This window comes from Varroa jacobsoni, unplaced genomic scaffold, assembly GCF_002532875.2.
Source record: "Varroa jacobsoni isolate VJ856 unplaced genomic scaffold, vjacob_1.0 scaffold_1101, whole genome shotgun sequence".
NCBI lineage: Eukaryota > Metazoa > Arthropoda > Arachnida > Mesostigmata > Varroidae > Varroa > Varroa jacobsoni.
Window position 1 is genome coordinate 126,170 of NW_019214003.1, and position 27,822 is coordinate 153,991.

The following is a 27,822-nucleotide window of genomic DNA, read 5'->3' on the forward strand; positions in this document are numbered from 1 at the left end:
GTCCCCCAGACAACCAGTGCGTCCATCGGATTCTTAATAGCAATTCCTGGCGGTGGTGCTGCCGTCGCTACTATTCTTCTGCCGTTTTCTCCTTCTCCCCCTCGTCTAGAACACGCAGTCACCATCAGATCCGCTACAGCCATTGCGGACGTCGCTTCTGCCTGCGCGTATCATCGCGGCTCGTCTGCCACCGCAGTGAGAAGTAAAGTAACCGCTGCCTCTGCTGCGGCACAAGTAGCAGCTGCTAGAGTGAAGGCGAAGTGGCGAAGTCGTCGTTGTGCTACTGGTAACATCAGTAGTTGTAGTAGAAACAGCGGCGGCGGTGGTAGCAGCAGCAATCGCAGCGGCGGAAGCAGCATCAGCGGCCATGCTGAAGAATCATGAAGTATCATCGCGTTGGCGAAGCGTGACGTACCTCTTCTGCTGTGTTCAGCAGTTCAATCCAGCTCATTTCAGCTTAGCTGCGTTCAGTCGGCGGCTGTCGTTCGTGGGGAACACTTGCGACACCGCTTGACCTACAGGCCCCGAGCACGCGGAGCCTCCGCTGAAACCTCTGCCGTGAAACTAATACGGCACTACTGTGGACGTGACTGTGGCAGTCATCGACTGGCGATCCAGCTCTTACTACACCCAGACCCAATGAACACAGCAGCTAGGTCGTACGTACGATGCCGTGTCATCCAGCTTGAAATGCAGCTACAGCCCATATATCCTTTATTCCTATAACCGCCATAGTAATCTGTATTCCTAAGCTTATTTTATACGTATATATACGCTGTCTGCGAGAAAGCACCAAGTTTCCGGCACCTGCCTGTATTCTACTCCTCGTCAACCTCACGTCAGAGTCAAACGGGGTCTACAGGCACGCGCAGCTCGACCAATATACGAACGGAAAAGAAACCACGGATCAAAACAAAGAGTCCACGGGGGTGGCGCTGAGAGAGGGGAATAAGGGTGAAAGAACAACACCAAATCTGCAACGATTATTATTGCACCTAGGCATCAAAAAGTGCTTTGTGTGTTTAGCTCACAATTTGCTATCGTTATCGCCCAGAGGTCTGTGTATTCGGAGGCGAGGTGCAGAGTGACGCATGCATACACGAACCCCGCATTCACGAAAGAACTTGAGCGTGTGGCGACTTCAATTATTATCGCATAGTACACGATTAAATGCGGTCTGCTCGCTGTCAGGTCGTCTGTGGAACATGCGAAGGTGTGAACGTTACGGATAAAGGTTACGGCAAGAAGTGGTAAGTCAAACGCATTTGCTAATCCGTGCATTGCGACAATCGACAGTACTGTCACTCAGTGCTGTCTCTGCTCTCTGACTCGTACAGTGACTGGTAGACGGCGTCGACGACTACATCGACTTGCGTCTGCGGCGAAGCAGTGCGCTCTCCTCCCCTAAAGGGGCGTGTGTCAGCGTTGCTCCTCACTCCGACACACCACCACTAAGCACTCTCCGGAAAAGTTCATCCCGCGTCAAATAGCGCATCGACTATTTCCGAGTGATGCTCATATTGCCTTTAGCTGAGCCGTTTTCAACAACGTCTGTGGACTTCGAGATCGATAAACGTAAGACGAAAACCCCCCGTATAATAGCCTCAATAAAATACTTCGTACGTAGATTGCGCAGCCGGTGGGATGCTCAAATGCATGGTGTCATTTCAACATTAACGACACCGTAACGTAACAGAGAGTGGAACTGCGCCGGACTGTCTGTGCCGTGATATATTATACTGAACCTACTGTGGGTCGAAGAGTTGACAAGTTGAATAGCGAACGTAGCAAAAAACGAACTATTTCAAGCATTATTACTGCTGCTGCTGCTGCTACCATTGGAGCGAGACTAGCTGCTCTACAAAAACAACATAGCGTTGTTGTCGTGACTTCTTTTTTACCACAAGTGCTTTCGCGACTTTGGTTCGAGCAGTAGTTGCGCAGCACCAAGCAACTAAGTGGCCGACCCGGGGTTTTGGTGTGGCAGGCATCCGCTCGTGGCCCGCATCCGTGGTTCTTGCAGCCGCAGCGGCTCTGCTAGAGTGATACGAACAACAACAGAATACTAATCTGTATCTGGCGGCAGACTAGTTAGTCCGCGCAGTAAACTGAACAAACCGTTCCTGCCGTGCTGGCGCACTAGTCGACTGCGGTGATCACTGTCACCGTCATTGATTTGACCACAAGAGACAGCCAAGATGGACGAGAACAACACGAACAACAATAAAAGAACTGGTACCAGTGGACGATCTACGGTCGCGGGCCAACTGCCGGAGTGCGAGGCCGCCAGTAGGCTCGCGCACAAAGCGATGACTGCCACCGGAGGCCGAACCCTTCGCCCCTTTCACTGGCTGGCGCTAGCTGCAGCATGCGCTCTATTACCTATCATTGTCTACGCTGCACTGACTGTGCTTCAAAGCAACGACGTTGTCCTGACTATTCCCATCACCCGAAAATCAATCGCTGACCGAAGTGACTATATGGGATTGCATCTACGAAACGGAATGCGAGTACTTTTGGCATCAAAGCCTGATTCCCCAACTGGAGTGGCTATGGTTTGCGTCCTTGTAGGCTCAATGAGCGATCCCGAGGAAATTCAAGGATTAGCACACTTCACTGAACACATGTTGTTCATGGGCAGCAAGAAATACCCTATGGAGGGCGCCCTTAAGACGTTCGTGTACGCTCATGGAGGTTCATATAACGGCTTTACAAAGGATGACACGACATGCTATTACTTCACTGTTGAGGCTGATTATCTAGAGGGCGCAATGGATATTCTCAGTAATATGTTCAAAAGTCCACTTATACATCAGTCATCCTCAAACCGCGAAGTGCACGCTGTCGACACGGAATACAGACGAGAACTGAAGAGCGATCACTGGCGTAATCTTCAGTTAGACAAAGTGACTTCGGATCAATCGCACGATTACCACAAATTCAGCGTAGGCAACCAGCAGACCCTTCACAAAGGAGCCACGAGAATGAACTCGACCTTAGCTCATGAGGCGAGAAAATTCTTTGACAAATATTACTCTGCCGGTATCATGCACATAGGCATTCAGGGTAAGGAGTCATTGTCGCAGCTCAAGAAGATGGCCGTCTCAAAGTTCATCGATATTCCAGATAAGGGCGTTCCACCTGCAGCGTGGCACCAACATCCCTTCAAGCACAGCAATCGAATGATTATCAAACGAGTGTCCGATACGCCGGAGGCTCACAGTCTCAGTTTATCCTTCGCCCTGCACGACGTCAGCAAACAGCTCTACCCACTGAAATCGTTGCTCGAGCACAAGGATAAAGGCGGACTGCATCGTCTACTTATTAAGGAAGGCTGGATGCGAAGCAGTGGCTCATGGACGAAGTGCATTCGAGGCTTCTGTGTTTTCTACACATGGTTCGATCTGACTGATAAAGGCTTCAACCATTGGGAGGACGTTGTTAGCCATTTCTTTTCGTATATTGATTTTATTAGTTCAAATCCTCTGCCGGATTACTATTTACCTGAGTTGGAGCAGATTCTCAGAATTGATTATCGTTTCACCTCCTCGTTTTCTCTGATTACACAGGTACAATTAATCGAAAAGTACAACCTGTCCGATATCGCTTCGGCGCCTTACCTGCTAATCGACTATGAGCCTGAGTGGATGGGCGTCATACTCAAAAAGTTAACCCCAGATAATTTACGAATTCTTCTGACGTCGTCACGCTTCAACGGTACAACCGACAGGGTGGAACCACTCTATAACACTGCATTTTCGATCTCCGCTATCCCATCTGAGAATATTAGCTACTGGAAGAGAGCGAAGGACGGCCATGCTGACTTCCACTATCCAGAACAAAATCGCTGGATTCCAAGCAACTTCAGTATCCACAATCAAGACGTCAACTGGCACTCCACACCCACCTTATTGGTCGATGAAGATCATTTCCGACTTTGGTATTACCAAGACACAACATTTAATTCGCCGCGTTCCAAGGCTGAAGTCTATTTACGCACCAACGCCATACGTGAGGACAAAATTCGGACCGGGGTCGCTCTGATCGAAGACTGTTTCAAGCGAAGTATTGAGGAGGCCGCGTATGGACCCGCCGTTGGTGGTCTCGCGGCGTACTTCCAGAGTGACATAGGCGGCTTCCGGGTTACCGTGCAAGGATATAATGAACGTCTGCCAGAGTTGGCTCATCTCGTACTAAACAATTTCATGTCATTTAACCTCACCGAAGAGTGCTTTGCGCTGTCGAAAAAGTCTTGGCTGAAAAACCTCAAGGTATCAGAGCGCACAAGTTCCAGTGTACATAGCTTTATTCGAGGGCGTCTCATCTATCAAGGTCTAAGCAGAAGATGGCGCGAAAGGGAAACTGCTATGATTCACTGTACCTTAGAGGACGCTAAAAACCTTCTGAAGAAGATTCAGCAGAATCTTGCTGCCGAAGTTTATGTCTACGGGAATATTGTGAGCGCAGACGCTTATAGGGTCCTCAACTCGACAAAGGAACTAGTTATAGGTGAGTGCCGACCTACCCGCCGCATTAAAAGTTCATGTGTTGTCTCAGCAACAAATTGCTGGTGTCAGTAAAAACCAATGCTCTTGATGGATATACTGATATCGTGACGCCAGAGCTTAGGCCTACCATAGCCATGTTTCAAGTCTAGAATGCGGTTCGCGAACTTGATGAAAACAATAGTAAGAACAACGATTTTCTCAAAGGTAGCATCTCCTAGAAAATTAAAAGAAAATATCTCAGATCCTTAAGCAGCCCTAATTCTGTATGAAAACTTTACATTCCAGTGCAACACGCACCAAGAGCAGTGAGGGAAGGGCAAGCGACAACAGGCCACAAATCGCGATTCTCAGTTAATATTATCACTATCATTATATTCCCGATAGATTTTTCATTTAACAAATAAATCATTGTGCCAGGGTATGTTTTGTGCTCAGCAGAAATAACGCAGCAAATCGAAGCAGGGCGTATAATATTAAACAAAAAAAATTCTGCCCAACGCAAAGCATCAACATGAGCTTCGCAGTGCATTTAAGTAACTACTTAAACAACTTCTTCATAAGACCTCAGATTGGATGAATCGCAGCACCTCGTGATATCTATCTACTGGTTTGTGCAGAATATCTTTAATATAGAATGCTTATTCGCCAATAACTAACCCACGATGGTGGTCGTAACAATATGTTATAGAACTTCCTCTTGGTTTCTTCAAGTTAACGTCAATTCGCATTTCATTATAACACAAAGCACCTTTTTACGTATACGATCCCGGAAACTTGGTATATTAATAGACTGTTTAAAATTTAACTAGTTAAATTTAGCTCAGTCGGTGGAAAAGTATCTTCAGCAGGGCACGTATATTGAATAATTTTTATGCATTTTTTTACCAATACGCTTCACGAGAAAATATATGTCAAATCGTATCTCATTTATGTTATTAATGCCCCTATACGAGGCGGACTGTTGGCTAATTCTTCGTTACTATTCACAACAAATGTGAGCTCATCTTGCGGCCTGTGTAATCTAGTACACAGTATTTTGAATCCATTTTGAAGTTATATGAGGAGAATTACTGCAATGCTATCTATAACTTGCAATGCCCTCCCCAGTTAAGCCATAAGCAATTCAGATTTCAAAGCACACACACACCCTATACGAGTAAGGATAAGAAGGTCGTTTAGGCAGACTGTCGTTTAGGTAAGGTTTTAGGAGTAACAGCAAAAGATATTTTGTTTCATACTTTGTTGAGTTTATAGAATAACTTCATTACTCAAATGTGGAACTCAGCTGTAAGCGAAATTTTTACTTATACGCTACACGCTTCTGTACTGAACAGAGTAATCAGTTCGGGCATGACCGTGCATAACGATGTATGTAGAACTTTGATTGATGCTGATTTTGCATCGGTTTCTCGTCATTCACGCATCAGCGATGATTTCACATGCTATAAAAACTATACATTTGAAGATGCACATTACCATGCCCGGCCACCTGCTTCGTCTTATCCGAGCAGCACAACTATATGGATTAATCGAGGAACAATCCTGTGAAGACCTGATAAATTCTATCCGTTCTGATTGCTTGTCAGTCAGTAACTGTTCTTCAAGGGGGACAGATGTATACAATATTCCTAGCATCAAAATTCGCTAAGGAGTTGTTTTAATCCACTAATAGCGACTGCCTCTTGTTCTTGCGTATCTTTCATAATCAGTAAATAAAGCCGAAAACAAAAGCTGCTGACCTAACTATAATCAGGTCGCCGATACGGTTAAAATAATGACACAGTGGATGCGTGCACGTATCAACCAACTCTATATATATTATTGTCGCTATTTGACGATCACACGAGGCAATAGGGGCTGGGGCAAAAAAAAATGTTCTCTCGATGATATCGTTATTATAACGCGGCTAAGACAACAATAATGAATCCGTTAATTAGCATTAATTGGAGATAATTAACGTGTCTGTTGATGATGTATACACATTCTGTTTTGTTTGTCGAATATAAAATTATCTATCTAATGTATCCACGTGATGATCTATTTTCTACCATCAGAAAGTCAAACCCGACTTGATGATATTAAGACCCTCGGCGAACACTCGCTCGAACGAGGAGTGCTGTACCGTTTCCAAGAACACTTCGAGGAGCAAACGCTCAATTCTGTATACATTTACTACGAGATGGGCCGCCGGGAAAGGACTCGCGATCTCGTGCTCACGGAGCTTTTCGTGCACGCGATTGCAGCAGAGACCTCGAATGTACTTCGGACCGCACAGCAGCTGGGTTACTCCGTTGGCGTACAACACGAACGTAGGAGCAAAACGCATGGTAAGAAGGCAAGATAACAGTCAATGCTAACTGTTTCTGTTACTTATTGTGATTAGAAATGAAAGGACATCCATTTGAAGGATTGGTGTAACGGTGTGCTTTATGTGAGCAGATTTAATGTTGGGAAGTCCATTTTGACACGTGGTATCGCTAGGTATACGCATTTGTGTGCGTAGGGTAGTGCGTATACTGAATCCAATTCCCCTTTGAGGAATGATGAAGAGGCTCGCATTGCACGCAAAGCAGCTAAATGGAATTAGATCAAGCTAAACGCGTGTGCAAGTTAGATATAAGTTCAAGGTAAACTGTACAGTGAATTATTTTTCTACAGTCAGCACAGGCCGGTCAGGGGGCCGAATTCTCATGTCCGAGTCTCTATGAGACGCTTTTTACGTAATGATGATCTCTAATTAGGCGTTCGCATGACAAACGAGCAGCATGACATTAAAATGTGTTATTATTTTATTATATTAAAAAAGGTATTATTGAAAAAGTCATTTTATTCTAAGCAAGCGCTATCTGTATTCGCTGCAACTTAAGTTGCTCAATTATTCTTAAGCATACGGAGGATCTGTTCTGCGCCTCAACGCTGACTATAACTATTGGCATAACTATAGTCCACTTGGAGACCGTAGACTGGGTTTAGGTTTATAGTAGGCCGCCATCTTTTATGTACAACAACGTAAAAAGAAAGCCAAGCATTGTGGAAATAACTAATTCGATTTCGATTGCTTAGACAAATATGTTTCAACCTATGATGCCAAATGTCGCCTGAACGAATCTTCCTGTATAAAACGCTTCGTGCCACAAGACAGCCTTGCACCATTAGGAGGAACTTTTCAAATTAGCAAGCGACATAGATTATCATACGCTATCGATATTCAGGAGATATAAAATCTACTGATAGTATTCGAGGTACCGGAGTATTCGAGTCGCATTGTTTGAGCCTTTATTGGGCGCGCGTCCTTTGAACAATGGACACACATTTGACCTAGGCATTTTCTTGTGTGGCATTTATTCATACTTCTAGGGGCCGTTCACTTTAATAAACGTATTATCTTACGGGCTAAGGAAAAGTTTTGGCAATCTCATATATTTTGGAGTCAAACATGCGGCGGGCAAATGACAGACCCAATAACTTTGATAGTAGATTGCAGATGTGAACGAAGTCCTGTCAAGACAAGCCAAATGAGAACGCATTGTTCACATTGGCCAGGGGCATCAATAATTCAGTCAGTCAGTTGAGGCTAGAGTATAGCAACACTATAGGTACTGTACATTGTTCGTATTGCGAAGAAAGGGACCCGCATCCTACTTCGCCATGAAACAAGTTATATAATATGTACCAAACGTAACATTTATTGATTTGCTATGGAGCTAACTTTGTTGCAAAAGCTAAAATCTCTTTGAGCCAGTACCTTGCCCGTGCAATAATTGTAGCGGTTTTCGAATACGCCTATGAGGAAAATAGGCGGAATGAGAGGTATATGCTGGCTCTGTGGCAACAAGTGCAATATAAGGACAATCGTAGTCTTGTATGACTAAATTATTTCTTTGCCGCATCGCCTTCGAACGGATCGTTCTGGTAGCTGGGTTGTAGTCCTCATCGATGTTATCCGCCTCACTTCACTCCGTTATACAGTTACATTGTATCGAGTGCCAGTGTTACACCGCTGATATACAACCACAGCGGCTAAATTTTCAGGCCCCGTCCTTGTAATGCTATCGATAGCCAGGAAAAGATGATACTTTTCTCGTCCCTATATCAGTGTTAGTGCTAGGCCTGGCTGATCGAGGCCTATAAGGCTAAAAGAAGTTTTGCTTTTTATCAGCTTTTCTGCAAATATGAACCGGACCGCTACCCTATGGTGTTGCGTCTTGTTTTTTTTTTTCTGACACTCAATTAACGAGCGTCTCACACAGAAGAACAAGTGCCTTGATGCAGAACGATTTATGAAAGTATATATTTTTATCAAACTGGGAGGAGACCATGATAGATAGTTACATTAGTGTGAGCCGCTCGTCTGAATAAATATATTGCTCTCACTATCAAGATGCCTCGTATTCTCTTGGTAAATACACATTTGTTTTATTATAGCGTCTTAGAACGACAAGCAAACGAAGTAAAATCGATCGCTAAATATGCGCGTGTTTTTGCGTGATTGGCGGCCGCTAAAAGCGAAAGTAATAGCCGTACTACTTTCTTGTTGTGTTTCTTGGTGGGACAATTTATGAATGGCGACCTATCTGCATTTGTCCGTTAGGACGTGTCATGGACACGACGAATTGGCCGAGCTACACGGCCGCCAATGTGGGTATTGCATAGGCGGTTGTGAGTGACTGAATGAAGATGAATATACGTGACCCCTAATACTATTCTAAGTTTACATATCCACCCCCGTGTTTTCTGCCTATTCATCCCATACTAATTACCAGATCCTGGCGTCTACTAATTATAAAGAACGATGCTATATGCGCGTAAAGACAACGATATCATTATTGCAATTGCAAATACAGTAACGTCTTCTAATACTGGTCATTGTCATAGTAATATCTATTAAAAAGCTATAGAATCATAATGGGCAAGATGACTGACTGACTCATGGTAGATGGACGAGAAGGGGTTTTGAGCAAAAGTAATTTTTAGGAACAATTAGAAAAAATCCTATAACTAACTGTTTAATACTTCAGCTAATATATCAAAACGACTATTGTGATGATATAGATTTATAAGTTGGTAAAAGTGTCTAGGCGAGTTTGTGTTTGTTTGCATCTATTCTGAGCGGGAGGATGGTCCTCAAAGGGAACGTTGGTAAGATGCTCGATACAAATCCCATGAGACGACGTATAGTGGAGAACTTTGCTACACAGTAGTAACAGCAGTCGGGTGGCTATTTAGATGCGCTAATGTCGAAGGTATAGAACAAGCAGCCACCTTCTGCAATGCTAACTACCGTTGTATAAGTCACCAGTGCGGAAACAGCACATAAATACATAGACTTACAACGTTGAGGCGACGAAGTAATACGTTATCAGCTGCAGTAGCAGCATCAGTAGTAGTATCATAACTACTCGTCACGCCGGCGCCGATGTACGAGAACAAACGGTGATACGTAGAAGCTCTGCACATGCGGCAGCAGCGACTACGATCGTGTTGATCTTAATGCCGACGGCGACGAGGCTGATAAAAATGTTGTTGTCACTGATGATAATGATGATACAGATGGGTATGTTGTCACGCGGCCGTCGTTTTCCTTGATGATGTCGGCTGACGGCTGCTGGTCCTGTCGCCAGCGCCGCTGCAGCTGCCACGAAATTGGTCAAGCCACGCGTCCCCTTCTACAGGCACAGAACTATAACCGATGTCGACCAGATGTCCCCCGTAATGAACCAAGAGAGGACGATGATGGTGATGGTTTTTGGCACAACAGCAACAACAAGTACCCCCGATGCCCCTCGATCCTCTGTACATCGACCGCAGTTCTAAAAGATGTACGATTTAAAGGCGCTTATCAAACGGCAGCTACAGTTGTTGCTAATGTCGATGATAACAACTGCATGCGCTACCAATGTGGCCTCGTCTTTTTCTCGAAAAACATTTTTCCAAATCTCGTTTTCGTCATTTGCTAATGGTTCATCGTCGCTATCACTAATTCGTTTGTTTTCATATCGTTCAGGTGTTACGGTGTTCGTCGAATCGGCGTACAATACCTCTCTGATTGAAACTCGCATTCGAGATTTCATGACAACCCATGTCAGTACGTTCCTAAAGAACATGACAGAGGAGACATTCAGACAACATCTCACTGCGTTAATCACCAAAAAGCGGACAAAGCCGAAGAGCGTCTACGAGTCAGGAGATAGGTAAGTTGCAGGTTTACTCGTTTTCCTCGTGCAGGAACCCTAAATGAAAATAATTTCCTCACCATTGCGTGTCAACTCAGCCAATATAGGCTGATAAAGTAGGTGAATTCAGGCTAGATCAGATAAAGCTACAAGTTCGACATATACATTACAAAGTATTTGCATGCCAATGCTATTATTTTCATTAGTTGTTATGTAGATGTTTGTATTTCAAACATTCGTGCAATATCAAGACATACGCGATCAGGAACATTAGAGACGATAACAAAATCTATCCGCTATAATAAAAAGAAGCGAGAGGTAAGGTTTACTCACTAGCAGATAGTCAAGTTGAACGCTCATTAACGATGGCTTGCCGCCAAAAATGACGACTAATAATATTCCATTAACGCGTATTGGTCAGTTGCGCATCGCAAAATGACGTCTTGATTTTACTGTCGATGGATGTAATATATATATATATATATATATATATATAGTATACATTGAGCTCTAGCTAACTATACACTCGAAGAACGAAGTTTCCCTACGCTAACCTGCATATATGGGCAATAGGGTAATGAAGTTTTGCCAGTTCGCTGTCTATACAGTCACATTGAATCATTTCGGCCATATTCCAATGCAAAAAATGCCGTAACAAACCTCAACACTTACAAATTGACAGAGATGAAATTAGCGGGACCTCCTTTCTTCCTATGGTTGTAGAGCTTTGAGTAGTTAGGACGCTAGGACAAAGAAGTTATTTAGGCATTAAATAGCGTTCATTGTCAGCTATAAACGGCGTGCGTATGTCTCAGTGTCTGTCTGTTTTTCACGCCTCTAGCCGCCTGCCTGTATGTGGTTATGTTACAATACATTTTTTGTGTGACACCTCCCAGTTATTGTAGTGATGAATTTCATACGGTGTATAAACAATGACGCGACTGTCTATTGGTTGGTATAGTACGACAATGTAAACCGAAAACACCGTTGAGCCGACATACACATGCACGCGCGAGCATACGCAAATTTATAGTGAGCTTTGCGACGACTGGACCGAACCGAACAACCGCAGTCATTTCGTAGATATTACATAAATAGCGGCACTCAGGTACATACGCTCGAGCGCAGGTAGACACATTCACATATCGACGAAACAATACGAATATAACAAACAGGCACAAAGCATATAAAAAAGCTTCAGAGGATTGACTCGAGATAGTGGTTCGATTAGCGTGATTGTGATGATTATGATGCTAGCAACAAGGTGCTGCAACGAGCGGGCAAGCATTGCATGGGGACAGCGGGCGAACGCGTACGAAGATGTATATATATATGTGTGTATATATATATAGGAAACGAATGGAAAATTCCTTTTTATGCCAATACAGTACCGTGTACTTATGTACAGTAAGTGCGCGTCAGTGTGTAGACAACGAGCAGGAAATGCCGAAGTAGCCGATCGAAACAGTTACTTAAACACGTCCGACATTCTAAGATGGCGGCGTCAGCGATATCAACAATCGCGTCGATGTAATGGCCATTGTCGGAATACACGAAGCAAGTACTCGTAACGTGCAATTAGCAGAGACAGGAAACTTGTGTATGCTATTATGGATATTATTGGTGGAAAAAGTTCTCGCTGGCATTGAACAAAAAGCGAAATCAATAAGTAGTGACCGTGTTTTAACGACTCTGTAGCTTGTTTTTCTTCGCCATTTTCCAGAGAAATCATAAGAAAAAGGGCAAACTCGCAACTGAAAAAAATATTTGAAGGCTGTAGCCTCCATTAATCTTGCGCTAGACAATCTAAGCAACAGAAAACCAGTAAGATGGCCAACAACAAAAATGGCGGTACTTAACTAAATGATGAAAGCAAAAAATTGAGCAACAGTGATAAAAGTAAACGCTGCAATCTCGCGCTTGTAGATTTGAACAGGACACAACAAAGAAAGGCCCCAAGAAGGGTCTTCAAGTTATTACTTAAACAGAAACTTCAGATCTAACGAACGTTTATAAAAATGCATATTAACTCAAACAATGAGACACTACCACTTACGAACAGCCCGCCATTTTCATGAATCAATCTACATCTGCATTGCGCAGTCACAATATGTTCATCCATGTGTTTACATTCGTAACAAAATCTCTTTCTTATTCATTCGATCTGGGTTTGAAAGCAAATCCTATGAAACCCTTAAAGGTAAATTACTATTATCCGTTTGAGTAATTAAATTGCTTTTAATAGACTTGAAGTTTTACAGGGAAGGTTTTTTAGCTTCGGATAAACTCAAGTTGTACCTGCTTACGCCATTTTATTATCTGCTTGAAGTAGTTTTAAACATTAGGCCAAAATGTCTATATTATTTCATTTAACATTTCGGTTCGATAGAGTGAATTATAATCTAGTATAAAATATAAGTGTCTGTACTGGTGATGTATTTCTTCGACGAATTCTAGGCTTGCACTGGACAAACGAGTTTTTCGTTGCCATGGTCGTTACCTCTGGTGGGAGATCTTCATAGCATCTATGTACGAATCGCTAAACAATAACTGATTGATTCTTTATGATGTTACATCAAATTTTGTGTTGATAGATTAGCGTGTTACTTAAACGTTATTGATCGATAGAATTAAGAAACTTGAAAGACATTGTTTTGAAACAAAAGGGAAGAAACGCCTGGTATTGCAAACGTGTACGCTTGCATCGAAGGAAAATAATCTCACTCACCTATTTGCATTATGCAATACACGAACATAGACGATTTGATAAAAACCAAACAGTTCTAGCGGATTAGGTGAATACAGGGGGTGTCAGCTAACGCTACTGTCGTATTGACGCTTGTCTACTCCGGTGGTCTGGTACCTTTTCAGTCTCAAAAGCATCGTACAATACAATTACGGCAAATGTAACTCGCTTCGAAGAACTCGGATCTGTATGTGTTTAATGACTTGTCGTATTCCTACATGGCCATTTTTAAAGATGGGCAATTTTTTCTGCTATGCTCACTTTCGTACATATTCGAAGCTGCTGTTTTAGCGAATAACAGGGGATGTGAGCAGTAAAAACAAGAAATCCACGAAGAGACTATTGTGTGTATACTTCGAAGCAAATGACAATCGAAATGCCAAGGTCGAAGTGTCGGCGAACTTGAAATCGGGCCAACGTCGTAACGTTCGCAGTTTCTCAGAGGAGACATTTGCGACGTCCTACATAGCACGTGAATGACGACCTTTAGCACAAGTCAATGTTTATTCTTCGTACATATTACAGTTCTTGACGCCTTCGAGAATTACAAATTACATATCGCTCGCTCTTCTGCATATCTTTCATATGTTTGTTAGTTTTATATTGGTTTCTTTAAGAGAAATTTAGGAGAGACAAGACATCTGTCTGCTGTATACTCATGGATGAACTGTGATGAATTATGCACAAGGTGATGTTTTTTTTCCTTTAACTGTTAAAAGTAAAGCAATTAACTTTATCTACTAACCTGCCCTGATGAAGATTTCCTACTTCATTTCTTACACTCATGTAAAACTAATTGGCAGCTATCGTTTTGCGGCTCGTAGCCGATTTCGATCCCGCATTGAACGCAATCTTCTCAACGCTCTCCTAAACGCATGTAGGATAAATTTCTGCCTATTCCAATTGGAAGATGTGCCATTAAAACACAATCTTCAATTCAACATATTACTGCCTGCTTCTATAGGCCTGAAACTATCTGTTTAGGCATCTATTGAACCAAATTCGTTTGACACGTTTGCTTCATGATGTTCTCATAATTAGCCAGAATTTCATATGCTCTCGGCAAGCGCCTACCTATTTAAACTAAATATTGCATATCTAAATATTCCAACAAATGGGTGACGTCGCGGCGTTGAACGGTAGTGCTGTAAAATAATCTTATGAATATTGTGTTTGAATTATCTTCATCGTGACGCATATTGCAGATATTGAAGTTACATTGCGGTAGATAATGATTCGGCAGCTGATGAGAGAACTCCGAAATAAATGCTGCTTGTAGAGCAGAAAACAGTGTTTACAGACAGGCAGAATAGATTTTAAGGTTTAGTTAAACTAGTTTAATATGCGTCAATATGAAAATTACGTGCGCTCGTCATTGATCCTTTCTGGCATTTGATACGAGTGAAGCCGCAAACGCCGAGAGCGCCGGCTTCAACAGGCCACTGAAATTCACGCTTAAGCGTCTGACATTTAAAATGAAAACATAATATCAACAAACTTATTCACTTGCGATACAAAGTATTTGGCTAATTCTTTCGGAAGTTCTACCTAATGAATTATATCAAAGATGCTTAGCAACACGCCTGTATGCCATATATATATGTATGTAGATCGTCGTTTCTGCATAAACATTCGCTTTCATAAAATGTTTTTATTACTTTCCGCTTTTGTTGACGAGGACTTACGTTTACTAGGACATACAAGGTATGCTGTAGAGCATGTGGCCTGTAACATTTCGTTGCTCCAGATATACATTGAAGATATAGCGTTACAGACATGACGATCGAATAAGACATATATCTCTATTCGAATAAAGTCGTCGGTGAAATGTCGATAGCAAAAGTAGAAAGTTAACTAAATTTGGGATGGGCGCATCAGCTCAAAGTTGGCCTCGGACTTAGCTATTTGAGTAGGCTGGACTTTTCTTGCAACACATAGAAACTTCTTATGTGCGATACAAGTTGCAGTTATCTCACAGTCGTTATGGTTACACTTTCTTAGACTGCGGCCTCTCTGCATATCAGCTGAATTTTTAAAACAGCATGCCTGTTTCATTGAAATCATTAAATGATAACCGTGTTATCTTCATTAAATACTTAATGAAAGTCTTATCTCGTCGTTTTCGTAACTCGTATTGAACCTAACTTAGGCTGCATTGCTTTATCAAGGTGAATACTCGTATTTATTACTTAGCAGTTGATACCGCACAATGCGAGCGCTGTTAAACATCAATGCAACAGGATTAATACTGTTTTATTCGAAAATCAGTGTAGTTTTTATGTAATTTGTATGACTTTCATTCCCGTCCGTACTTTTTTATCGATTCAACTGATGTTAACTCAATACCCTAACTATGCCTATAAGTGATCATTAGTCTGCCCATGCAGGTCTACAGTCTAAACGTGGGGCTGTATTATTGTACCTGAGCGTACAATCGGTAGCTGTTCTCTGCATTGAAAGATACTCTCTTCGGTACAATTCCAAACGATTGAGTTCATTCTGCTTGTGCAATAAAACTTTAGTTCGTATATTGCACAATAAATATCCCATTGTTAAAGTACAGTATACGTCTTACGAGGCGAAGACCTTTACGAAGCTAAGTTATGTTGAAGTAACTCATTGTTTCAAGTTAAACAGCCCCACGGAAAATCCAAACGCTGCTAGCTAGCAATAGGATGATGCATAAATGTTACTACAGGCCCACGCAGATCTACAGGTGTGCAGATCGTTCAGTTGGGTTACATTGCTGCAAGCTAATAGAAATAGTTTACAGGGGCGCTAAGTTATATACGAGTAACCTTTATATCTTGGGTTGACTGAAATCCATGACATCTAACCAATATCACAATGAATTTTAAATTGCGATAGGAGGACAAAGTAATTCTGATAAGCTATTTCGATTCTTATCTTTACAGGTATACCAACGAGATCTTTGAGGGCAGCTTGCTATTCAATCGAACGGAGATGGAAGCCATTGCCGCGAGTGTTCTAACTAAAACAGACCTGATAACCATGCACCGGCGATATATCGCAAGCCCAAATAGAGCAAAGATGCTAATCACGCTCGTAGGCAGTGGACCGGAACATGAATCAGACGGAACTGTTGAGGCAGTGCACAGTAGCAGCGGCGAGCGAATAACGTACGCGAGCATTGATGAATACAAAAAGAGGTTATCGCTCATCGAGTTTTAAGGACAAGAACGAAAGAGTCGGTGGGGCACGGATGGAATGGAGCAAATGTAAAAATCTCTGCGGTTGCAACCCTGGCAGACGCGCAATGGCCGCCGTGCGCGCCGCGTTTGCGTATAGTGTGATACAGGTATGGACATGCACTAAGCTGAACTATAGTTTGAAAGCCCGAATTATTTGGTGAAACAGTTTTGAACTAATTATGTAGATAACGTTGAAACGCCATTCAAGAGCTACAACAGAGTAGTGCAGGATCAGAATAATCATTGCGAGTGTAAAAAATGTGTAAGAAAACGACCTTCGTTCAGATCGCTACTCGAATTAATGATCAGACACCTGTATGTGTACGTATGATAGGCACAGCTAATGTTGAGAACCGTATAGGGTAATACTTATAATTTATGAGTTCCATCGCTGTGGAAATATACGTGCGTTATGTCAAACTTGTATTTAATTTGCTTCGTTAGGCATAACAGGCAGCCGAATGCGTCTGACAATTGACGTATGGAGCCTTTGTACAGGTTTTTTACCAATCGCCTATTTCTAAGAATTTTTTTATTATTTTCGAAGAAGAATTCTATTTTCTTTCTAAGAAGAACATTATCTAAAACTGACCACTTCTGATAACGACACGTCTTCTCCCTCACGTGCACGAACCTTCATCATTGCAAAACATAGTTATCCAGAAGGATTACCAATCTATTCGTCGTATTGGCCCGTCATGCAAATCAACGTATCCATAAATTTAAACGTACTTTCTCATGTCACCAATTCAACCAAAGTAGTACTCCAAGCTTTTACATATTCGGCACAAAAATAATCTATTTGCATCGGTCGTCTGTGTTTTTGACAGCCCCAATAAGAAATTTTATATGATGAACTACTGAACGAGAAAATGCTATTTCAAAATGTCGTCACTCATATGTGCCCTATGTGTAATTGCGAGACGCAACCGCTGGTCGCTATTTCTACTGCCACCCTGTGTGGGGCTTCTATCATTAATGCCTTCAAAACAAATTTTCTTCAGCAGTTGCAAACAAACCAGAACACAGAGATGAATTAGATTTGTTTAAATGCTGGGGCTATATGCTGCGTGCTACTTATTAGAAAGTAATCTTCTCCATTCAGACAGATTGTCTAGTACATATCATCCATATTTGGCTGATGCGCGATCATCAACCTAGCGCAAAACATTATCCCTATATTATATACCTGATAATCCCTACGGCCATGATCGAATATCGTGTTATTGCAGTTAACGTAATGTTGTTAAAATGTTATAGAACCGCTGTAAATATCTGTGGACGCTGTTATTGCCTGTACAGCCTTTCGTTGTGATGACTGGTGACAGCGATTGCTGCATGTTGTCAACTTTTACCATCATCGAGGCTATCATGGTTACCCTACCCCCACTCCATCCTCCTAAAGAAACCGCAGGAGCCTCCTTTGCCCCAACAGCAACTGCTGACTGGCCCGCTACCAATGCTGAAGCCTGTGGCCTCATTGTAGAACTGGTTTACGCTGTCCCCCCACCTATTTTGCTAACCAAAAAACAGCTGTAAGCAACTGTTGTTTATTCACTGCTTGTCAAGCTGATAACGTCCGCTATCGTTATCTTTTTGCTACTGCTCGTCGTATTGGTGGCGCTCAAGACGTGTGTTGTTGTCGTCCTGGTAAAAGCCTCAGGCGCGAAGTTCTTCATTGTATTTTCTGTACGGCCTTTTGGTTGCCTGCTAATGCGTGCCTGTCTCTGTGTGCGTTTCCGTGGCTGACTGACAACTTCAGAGGCCCCGGCAGTGGCGATGTTTGTTGCTACTTGACTTTTTATCAACGACAAACCAACAAATGTCGACCGGCAACTGTCGCTAACTGCTGACTATCAAGCGGCTACCAACTAACGCTGACTGCTCAACACTGTATTCTAGGGGTTTAGTGCTGGTCGGTGACTGGTTTCTTTTCAAAACAGCGACCCCAGCGTCAGCTAAATTGTTGCTATGCACTTTGTTATTGTTAACAAATAAAGAAGTTAAGCGATTCAGTTTTTTAATGAAAATAGCGCTAAAAACTATATAGATTAGGTACAGCCACCGAGAACAACCATCAGAAAGAAAAGTAAAAACTGGGCTGGAAAAGCACGCGCGAATTCTGTTTTAATACTTGATTTCTAGTGATTATGTTACAATTTTGTTGTTACGCTGATAAACAACAAGGGCCGCGATATCGTAACACCGCTTCTAATTAACGTCATTCGGTAGTTCATAGTTCGCATGGTTCTACTGCACGTTGAGCCACAAATATTGGCGCAACTATGAATTTTGAACAGCCTAGTTAACAGTGCAGTTACTGTGAGTATTACGAATTAGCGCAAAATGTCGGACATTTCTAGAAAGGCAGACTTTTTTGACCTCTCCTGACGAGCTATCTTCGTGAACCAGATACGTTTTCAAAAAATAGAGCATTAATACATGTCGTATTTTCCAAAACAAGGGAAAGCACTTGATAAGTAGTTGTTAACAGCATCATAACTGAGGTGCGGTAAACTTATTATGCACTGCACAAGAAAACGTTTGTAGAGTAAACTTTATAATTATAATTGATAGGAGGCTAGTTGCCACCTGCTTGTGCGCTTGTCCTTCCTATTATGTACACTCTTCCCTGTGAAAAAGAGTCTGCCATAGTTCAAAGTTAACAAATTCTCATATATATATATATATATATATATATATTAATAAAACTGCGTCGCATCGTCGCACAATTTACTGCGGTCCATCGCAACCGTTTACCATCAGATGAATCACTTAGGCAGTGCAATGATTATAAACCATAAAATTGCAAGTTTGCTATGTCGAAAGTAGAGGCTGCACTTATCTAACTGTAGCACTATAAAACTATCGAGACTATTGAACACTTTTATTCCACTTAGGAGCTTACTCTAATGTAGAAATGATCTACACAGACTCGCTGACATGATGCAGGTCAGTATCCTGTCAAGCCACTCCACGCCATCCGGGACCGCGTAGATTAATGTGATCAGGTAACCCTGGCGGACGAACGCCGCCTACAGCAAAGAGTGAATAGGAATCAGAGGATTACTGTACGAGAGCTGGATGTTATTCATATCAAGATATCGAATACAAACGATTGGGTAACAAGCAATAGCTCCATCTCCGTTAGACCTTGAGGGGATAGCATTAACAGAAGTAAGGTTTTGCTTTTTTGGGTAGGCACAGTTTATTTGATGACAGAATGTAACCTCGCTAGACGTTATGACTTGATTATGGTAGGCTGTTTGCTTATTCATCACGGGTTATCTAGCACACGAAGCGTGAACGGCATACGTAAACAATATAGCATTGTATGGCTTTCCTCTTACAGTGGCAGCAGCGAACAACACAATGGTACAATCCTATGTCTTGAAATATTAAGTCATGGATAAACGTGACACTTAACTTGACATTTATTGGTCTTGCGTTGACCTAGTGGAAATGGTGTCTGTTTTTTTCAAATAAATCAGACCGTGTGATAATTTTGTCTGCCGAATACCGTTTTGTGATATAAATCGTAATTAGGTTATCTGACAGAAACAAAAAGACGAATGAAACAGAAGAAATCATTATATACAGGCCTTATTGCAGGTAGGTCTCAATGGGCAAACATTTCCATACATAGACATTTTAACTGACCCGCAATTCACTTCACTACAGGCATTTCAAAAGGTCTTTTAACTCTAGCCCTGGGTAAGCCCCGAAATGGCAAATTTTTAGTGCAGAGTCTTTCTCTAGATACGTAGCCCCACCTCTGTAATGGATTCGATTGGGCTAAAAGATATTCGCTGCTATCTTATACCATGAGGCGTGTCAACAAGGAACCAATTACGATCCACTTGACCAAGAAATACATTTTGGCATTAAAAATACTTGTACATTTTTTTTGATCGCGTGTTGACGTGCAACTTTGCAGTACGATAACTGAGATAAAATGCATGCCCCATTTCAGAAGACGCTTTGGTCAAAATTAACGCAATCTTTCTGGTTCACACTGGAGAAACATCGAGCCCTAAAATTACAATACTAGCTAACGTGCAGCCGTTGTAAGATAGCTGACGATGTTAACGAAGATAGCTTCGTTGGTTTTACTTTGAGCGCTGCTCGGGGTTGAGAAGCCAAAAATCCTGAGTTTATGGCAAGTACTGCCTATCGACATCAATAAAAATCTGCTACAACGATCAGATATAGTGATTAAAAATCGCTAACTACCTTTCTTGTTTACCTCATATATGTTTAGCTTATAAGATGCAAGTTTTATTAAGAGTCAATAACACAATCGTATTTCAGTGATTCGGCGCCGCAGAATGCATTTAGACAAGTTAGTTAATATAAATTACGAAAATTGAATTGGTTGATTATTTATCTATCGCGGCGTGCGTTTGTAGCGAAAAGCCGCTTTGGGCAAATATCGTCCGACAGCATTTTTAGTTATGCAGCGGATTTGGACATGAAAAATTTAGCTTAAACATTCTCGCATCTATACATATAAGCCCTTGATAGAGGCATCAGTGGTTCATCACTACGATCATAAGATGCACCTAGTAACGGTGGTTGTCAGTAATGCGTTGTTGTATCAAATACGACAGTATTTGATTTGATTTTAATTGCTACTGTCGGGAATTCTAGCTACGTAGTACATACAAGCACTGCTATATATATCACCACCTGGAAAACTATATATTTGTGTATATATAGTACGGCCAATCGCTGATTCGTTTGACGCTAGCTAACGTCCGCAACAGCACTTACGCAGTGAAGCGATGGCCAATAAACGCTTGATCTGAATGCTGTATGGATTTGCTAAAAGTCATGGCATTTCATGGGTAACAGTACGTTACCGAAGGGTCGAGGGTCGTCGTTACCCTCATACTGTAGTATAACAGTTTGCCTCAGTGCAGCTATAGCCGCCGCCGCCGCCGCTGCAACAATCGAATGGGAATACGAGGGGCAACGAACGAACCATACATCTTCCTCCCGCGGCTTCATATACATAAATGTATACGCCGTATGTGTATATAAGTGCCGCTTCGCGATATGCGATACCTGAGGCGGTTTGACAGGTCTGTCCTATGTAGCAACACTGTAAAAGAAAGCGACTAATCATACACCAGTGCCATTAGAGATATTAATAGTTAACTGTTATCTTTACAACTAGTTTGGTGAAAAATAACAGGCGGTCATGATCCCTAACGGGCTGCTGTGCCTAGTGATGATAACAAGCACTTAGGTAGTGATTAAAAATGAAACACAAAGATCGCACGTTTTATCGCATCACTGGTTTGGCAACTAAGAAAAAGTGAACCTGACTGAAGCCACGATCTCGAAACAAGCAAATAATGAAGGTCAACAAATATAAATTGATGAAAATAATATTTGGAAATGCCAGTCTTATTTTGTTTTGAAGAGGTGTCGGGCCTTGCATGGACAGGACGTTTTATAACGATGATCCTTTCGGCGAGGAATACGGTAACGGTTGTGGTGGTCACAAGGAAAGACGAAGTAGTATTTAGGTAGCAATGGAGTTGAACCCACTACGTGTAGACTAGTTATTTACCGCAGATAGATATGCGCTTCTAACTGTTCGAGATTAAGCTGTTCATACCATGTACCGCCGTCGGTATTGTGCTTGATGTTTATACTGTCTAAAGGAAAAAGTCCTAGAAGCGTGTCTTCGCGTCATGTGCTGTTGCTGCTGCTGCTGCTGCTGTAATCGCGTATCCGTTTCAGGCATCTTCGACGCGACGGCACGATTTCACCTCTAATGGACGGCTCTGCCGAACTACCTCCTTTTCACTCATCTCTTTAAATAAAAGTTTACGGACATTTGTGATGTCAATTGCATAGTCGTAATAGCGACTTTCATCGGGCAGCGTTTGTTGGGGAACCAACTTTCGGCGGTTGTATAATAGATGTATTCGTTTGTGGTTTTTTCGTTGGCTCGTCGACTGTTTGAACAACTGTTATGTCGATAGGTTGCTGGCGCCCCAGTCTCTTTTCGGCAGCGGCGGCGTCCGCGGCAGCGACGACGTAAATGTCGTCGTCGTCATGGCGATTTGTATTAGTTCCCCCGCCTCCCCGTCCACAGCCCCCTGTTCTTCTTTCTCGCATTTCTTCTCCTATGCGAAATCAGCAAACAACGGTAGGCCCACCCGCCTGTTCGCCGCCCGCGCGGGCGTCACCGTCAGCTATCGACCCTGTTGCGCTGCCACTTCCTGCCATTTTACCCATCCAAACCCACAACGATAACGACGACTCAACACCTATCACTAACTTTTGAACATTTTCTCCTTTCTATAATGGTGATAACGCCAGTGGTAAGATCAGCGACCACAACAATGATGACGACGACAAACGCAACGCCGCTGCCAGCGACGGAAGCGCTAACAACAATAGTTGTAAGTGCGAGGGTAGAGGGGAAAATATACTGGCACTTCGTAGCGCATGCTATTGAACAATAGTTACTGTTGCTACGACAAGTAGGTGGCAGTTTGGGGCAATGACGGCTACCGGGGCACTCCGGTCGACTAAGGAGGACCAAATATCTACAGGAAGAAATTAATATCTGATTCACAAGAAACATGGAGATACACTCCGTGTGGGACACAGCGCATTTATTGCGGTAGAAAACCTGATGGTTGACCCCTAGACATTCAATCTGATAAGCACTTGCCTTTCTCACCCACCAACCCGTAGTTCTGTTAGAAGAAGACCCGAGGTACCGGAGTGAAACATAAAGGGGAAGCTGAGAATTGGTTCGTAGTGGTCTCGATGGAGCCCAGCCGTTTGGGCAAAATTTCACGTTCGGCTACCGTAAAATGGGCTCTGCTCTGGTTGTAAACGGTATTACTCAAATCCTTTTAAAAAGAAAACAGTCACTACGTAGGCAGGTACTAACGTGCTAACGTCTACGTATTATCGATCTGAGTGGGTATTGCCTGTGTACTAATGTGTGAGAGAATCGGCAGTATTGTCATTTCAATTGTACGATTCAATTGCTACTCAGATGTCGTTGCCACAAACATGCTGATAGGTTCAAGAGGAAAGTAAGCTCTACATAAGGCATTCGTCGACAGGCACGCGCAACTTCACGCACATATACAAACCCATTTAAGCTACAGATATTACGTAGTACATTTTTGTACTGCGAAAGTAGCGGTCGCGGCGGCGGTGGCGGCAGCATTAACAGACCCAGGTATCGTTTTTGAGCTGAGGATAGTAATCATAATTGGGATGCTAATGGTCGTGATGAACATGATGTTTCGGATCGCAAAGAAGTAAAAGAACGGCGTGTAACGGTCTTCAAAATGAATGACAATGCCATGTGAGACAATGATGTGACGAGTCAACAACGATAGTTATCGTTGTTGGCCACCTGCAGCGGCCAAAACAACAGCGGCAGCAGCAACAAAAACTGCAAATGGATACAGACAGACGATGACACTGTGTTGTTATTGTTGTGGTTGTTGTCGCTACTGCTGCTGCTGCTGCTGCCACCTGGTGTTTGTCACAGAGTTGGCGCTCGGCTGTGACGCAGCAGACTAACCAAAGGTGAACTTGTGAGCGATTCGATGCGCGCACGCCGTGCGTAACTGGCAAACGAGCTTTACGAATGTAGCTATTGCATGAAACCAAATGCCAACTGGACACATATGTGAACACGCATGGCCAGCTGTCCAAACGGACACGGCCACATAGATAAATAATGGCAAGCACACACAGGCGCTTCGGCTGCTAATGCGATGATTGCTGTGCGGCTATCAGTATCCCTGCAACGAAAAGAGAGAGCAAGCCATAAACTGGAATAGGTAGAAGAAACAGGGTTCGAATGTTGAAAAATCTTGCACTTTGGTCTGTGAAACGTCACTGCTTGTCATTAAGACCCTTGGTGACCGTTTCGATACTATCGCTGCTGAAGCGGACAGGTAAGGTACAACGAAATGAAATTAGCAGTGAAACGGGACCGATCGTACTGAAAGATTTAGGTTTTTCTTTTCAATCCGTTCCCCGCTTTGGATACTTCAAAGGCTATAATGAAGACAAAAGTGAAATGTTAATACATTATACATATATGCAAATAAACGTAAGGGTCGCGCATTTATTTGTTTTTATTATAGCATCGAGGAAACGCTATCTGCCTATTTAGACTTCTTCAAGCTTCAAACAAATCTGCAGTCTATAAATAGTAAAAAAAAAATGTTCAGAACTAACTGGTAATAGTTTTATTATATGACTGTATACCTTTAAAATCTAAAAGCTTACATGCAATTCTCGCAAGAGATAATATAAAGAGACGGCAGCCTTGATATTTCATACAACATAAGCGCTCTCCAACTAAAATGTTAAGGCTTGATTCTTGAAAGCGAGCAGTAAACATACTGGACTTTGCTATTCTTTTGATAGGTCATGTCGGGCAATTGTCGATGAAAAATAGAATAAAAATCTTTGGGAGAAAAGAGGACATTTTTAAAATGTGTTGTTATTTCTTTGGTATCAACGCTGCCGGTACGGAACAAAGAAGTAGGTCAGACATCCTCTGCAAGACCTTAGCTGATCGAAAAAAAGGCAAGCCTAAATGAGAGATACGTAACCTATAAGCACCTGTATCATTCACTTTCCGTTTTTCAGGTCAGCTCATCGAATATAGCTGTGATGGTTTTAATGGAACTAGCAAGAATGAAGTACTCGGCAAGAGAGGGCGCCCAGGCTTACCTGCATGTATACATGAATCACATTAATCCAATGTTAGTCATACGATTGGGTCACACAAACTTCATCTATAAAGTCTCAGATAAAAGCCTCACCAATTGTTAGGTATTGTTGATCGACAAAACCTGCTATCTTCTCATAACCTTAACAGCAACATCATATTTAAATTGATTTTGTTGTAATAAAAGTTGACAAGAAAGACATACTGGCAAAAAGTTTTTCAGTACAACTACGGATCAACTAATCAGCTGGAAGTGGATCGTGAATTTGTCGAATAAATTATTGTAGTTGACCTGTTCAGGTTGGATTAGATTAACTTTCCACTTCTGGAGATTATTCATTATATGTGGTAACTGCGTCAATGAACACAAATATACTTCGGCTAAAATTCTGAAACGTATCGGAAAAGGCTGTTGTGGCTTAGCTACCAGTTCTAGTATTCGACAAACGTTTAGCCTGTAATGTTTGGGTGAGTTTTTTCTCGTTTACAGCTCGTGACGCTTCTAGTATTCTTTTTTCTAGCCGGTCGATGGCAAGTTTGCTTGGATGGAAGAGGCAAGTCAGTCAGACGCCACATCTCGGAAGCGAATAAGCACCTATTTCTCTTTATATGTTGTCAAGTATACAGCTTTTACCCGCCTGCAATATATTATCCGGTCTAGGTGGGCGGCTGTTGACGCAAACAGATAAAAGAACATTCGTGATAACAGACAACATTGGCTATATAGCAACGCTACACAGGACCGGCCTTTATCGTAACGGTGATTATGATTATAATTACGTTGAAGATTAGGCAGAGAAGCTAGAACTTGTTCGATTACATTTTTTTTAATTTTCGTATTAATAATACATTGAAGTGAATTATACAAAAAAAATCTATAGATTGCTTGTTTGTTATTCTCGTTCAACTCGCCATGACAACACGCGTTGCCAGGCAAATTGCAACTCTATTCTAGAAGTTTGATCGATATCAGCATGTCGTCAAAGTAACCATCGATGGTAAGTGTTTCCTATAGAGGTGGTCGTAGGTAAAAGGAACGCATGGATTCGATAACCACGAACAACCTCGAATGACGAACGTTTGTGAAAAATAGATCGACTGAAGAGAAAAAGAGAGAGAGAAAGAGAGGAGATCGGCCATTTTGCATACGGGTAAGAATTACATCTATATCATTATTTCACCTACATTTGACATCTGAGTTTTGATGCCTACAATGATTTTTACTACTTATATATACGCAACCGACTTGAAAAATTATTGTTTAATCCTCATCAAGATAATCTATATCGCGACTGTTGTCGTTATACTATATGTTATAATATTATTAATGTAGATATGAGAATTAATTGCAGGTTCTGTATTTGATCAAGTAACATAGCATATAATAACAAGCTGCAGTATTTTGTACGTGGACTCTATCTGTCTGTTGTTGTGGACCATACTGTTACAGCCGCATGGTCTGTGTACCAATCATAAATTTATAATAGGTTAACCAATACGTTATAGATCGATGAAATAATCAGATAAGATACACCGCACATCTACGTGCAATGGCCACTGGTCCAGGAATCGCCATGTTATCAGTAGCTTTGGATAGTGATGGGGGTGTACGATCAGTTTAGGTATTTTGCCATTCAGAGGAAGATAAAGGAACACTGGTGGTATTGAGACAATTCACTGTGACATATCACAAAGGCAGAAAGCGAAAATTTATAAATGTTTATTAGGTAAGGAAACCTCTTCGTAGAATGAAAACGGCTGAATGAACGAACGGGAAACGAAATGCTACAACTGGATTTGTGACCAACGTATTGAACGTAGCTTGGTGTACTAGAGCTCAAACGTCGCTTTTGATTGAAGCAGCAACGCACGCAATAGGAACAAGAAGCTACCTACAAACGAGGCGGAAGCTGGTCAAGAAAGCCACATTGCTATAAGAATGGCAGTTTTATGATTTTTCAGTTAGCTTTTTCTCAGTGTGCTGAAAATATTTTCACTTGAACAGACGCTCTAGGCCTAACGAATATGAGGTAGTACCACATCGCTAGTACACGGACCTTTTCTGTAAAACGACAACGACAGCTACACTTGTCTCCACATACGTAGGTTTCTTTGCATCATTATATATATATATATACAAAATCGTCTACACAAACTACACACCGAAGAAAAGCGCATATTCATGTAGAACATATTTTTTGGCACACTAGATTTGTATGACAATATGTAATTAGTCGTATGATTCTAAGTATCCAACCATGCAACAAAAACGTATAACATCTGCCTTCTTTTAACCCTGCTGTCAAAATGTGGACCACTGAATACATTGTTAAATATGAATTGAAGCGGTAATGTTGTGTAATTATGCATATTAAAAAGAACAGGGTTAAAACTGTGGGTGCAATAGGTGCGAAGTTAGGATGGAAATAAATAAATGATTTGAGAATGGTGA

General features: G+C 42.0%; 1 protein-coding gene across 2 annotated transcripts; it reads left to right on the top strand.

The window, feature by feature from the left end:
• Positions 1-507: 507 nt before the first annotated feature.
• On the top strand, positions 508-27,822 carry LOC111266586 (insulin-degrading enzyme). Of its 2 annotated transcripts, XM_022844180.2 has the most exons (6): positions 508-4,509; positions 6,563-6,835; positions 10,513-10,699; positions 16,343-16,746; positions 25,289-26,521; positions 27,098-27,822. In XM_022844180.2, exons 1-4 carry the CDS (start codon positions 2,199-2,201, stop codon positions 16,617-16,619), a joined length of 3,048 nt encoding a protein of 1,015 aa, XP_022699915.1. In that variant the 5' UTR covers positions 508-2,198; the 3' UTR covers positions 16,620-16,746; positions 25,289-26,521; positions 27,098-27,822. The 2 variants fall into 2 exon arrangements, with proteins under 2 accessions (XP_022699915.1, XP_022699914.1); XM_022844179.2 differs by having other exon boundaries at positions 25,289-27,822.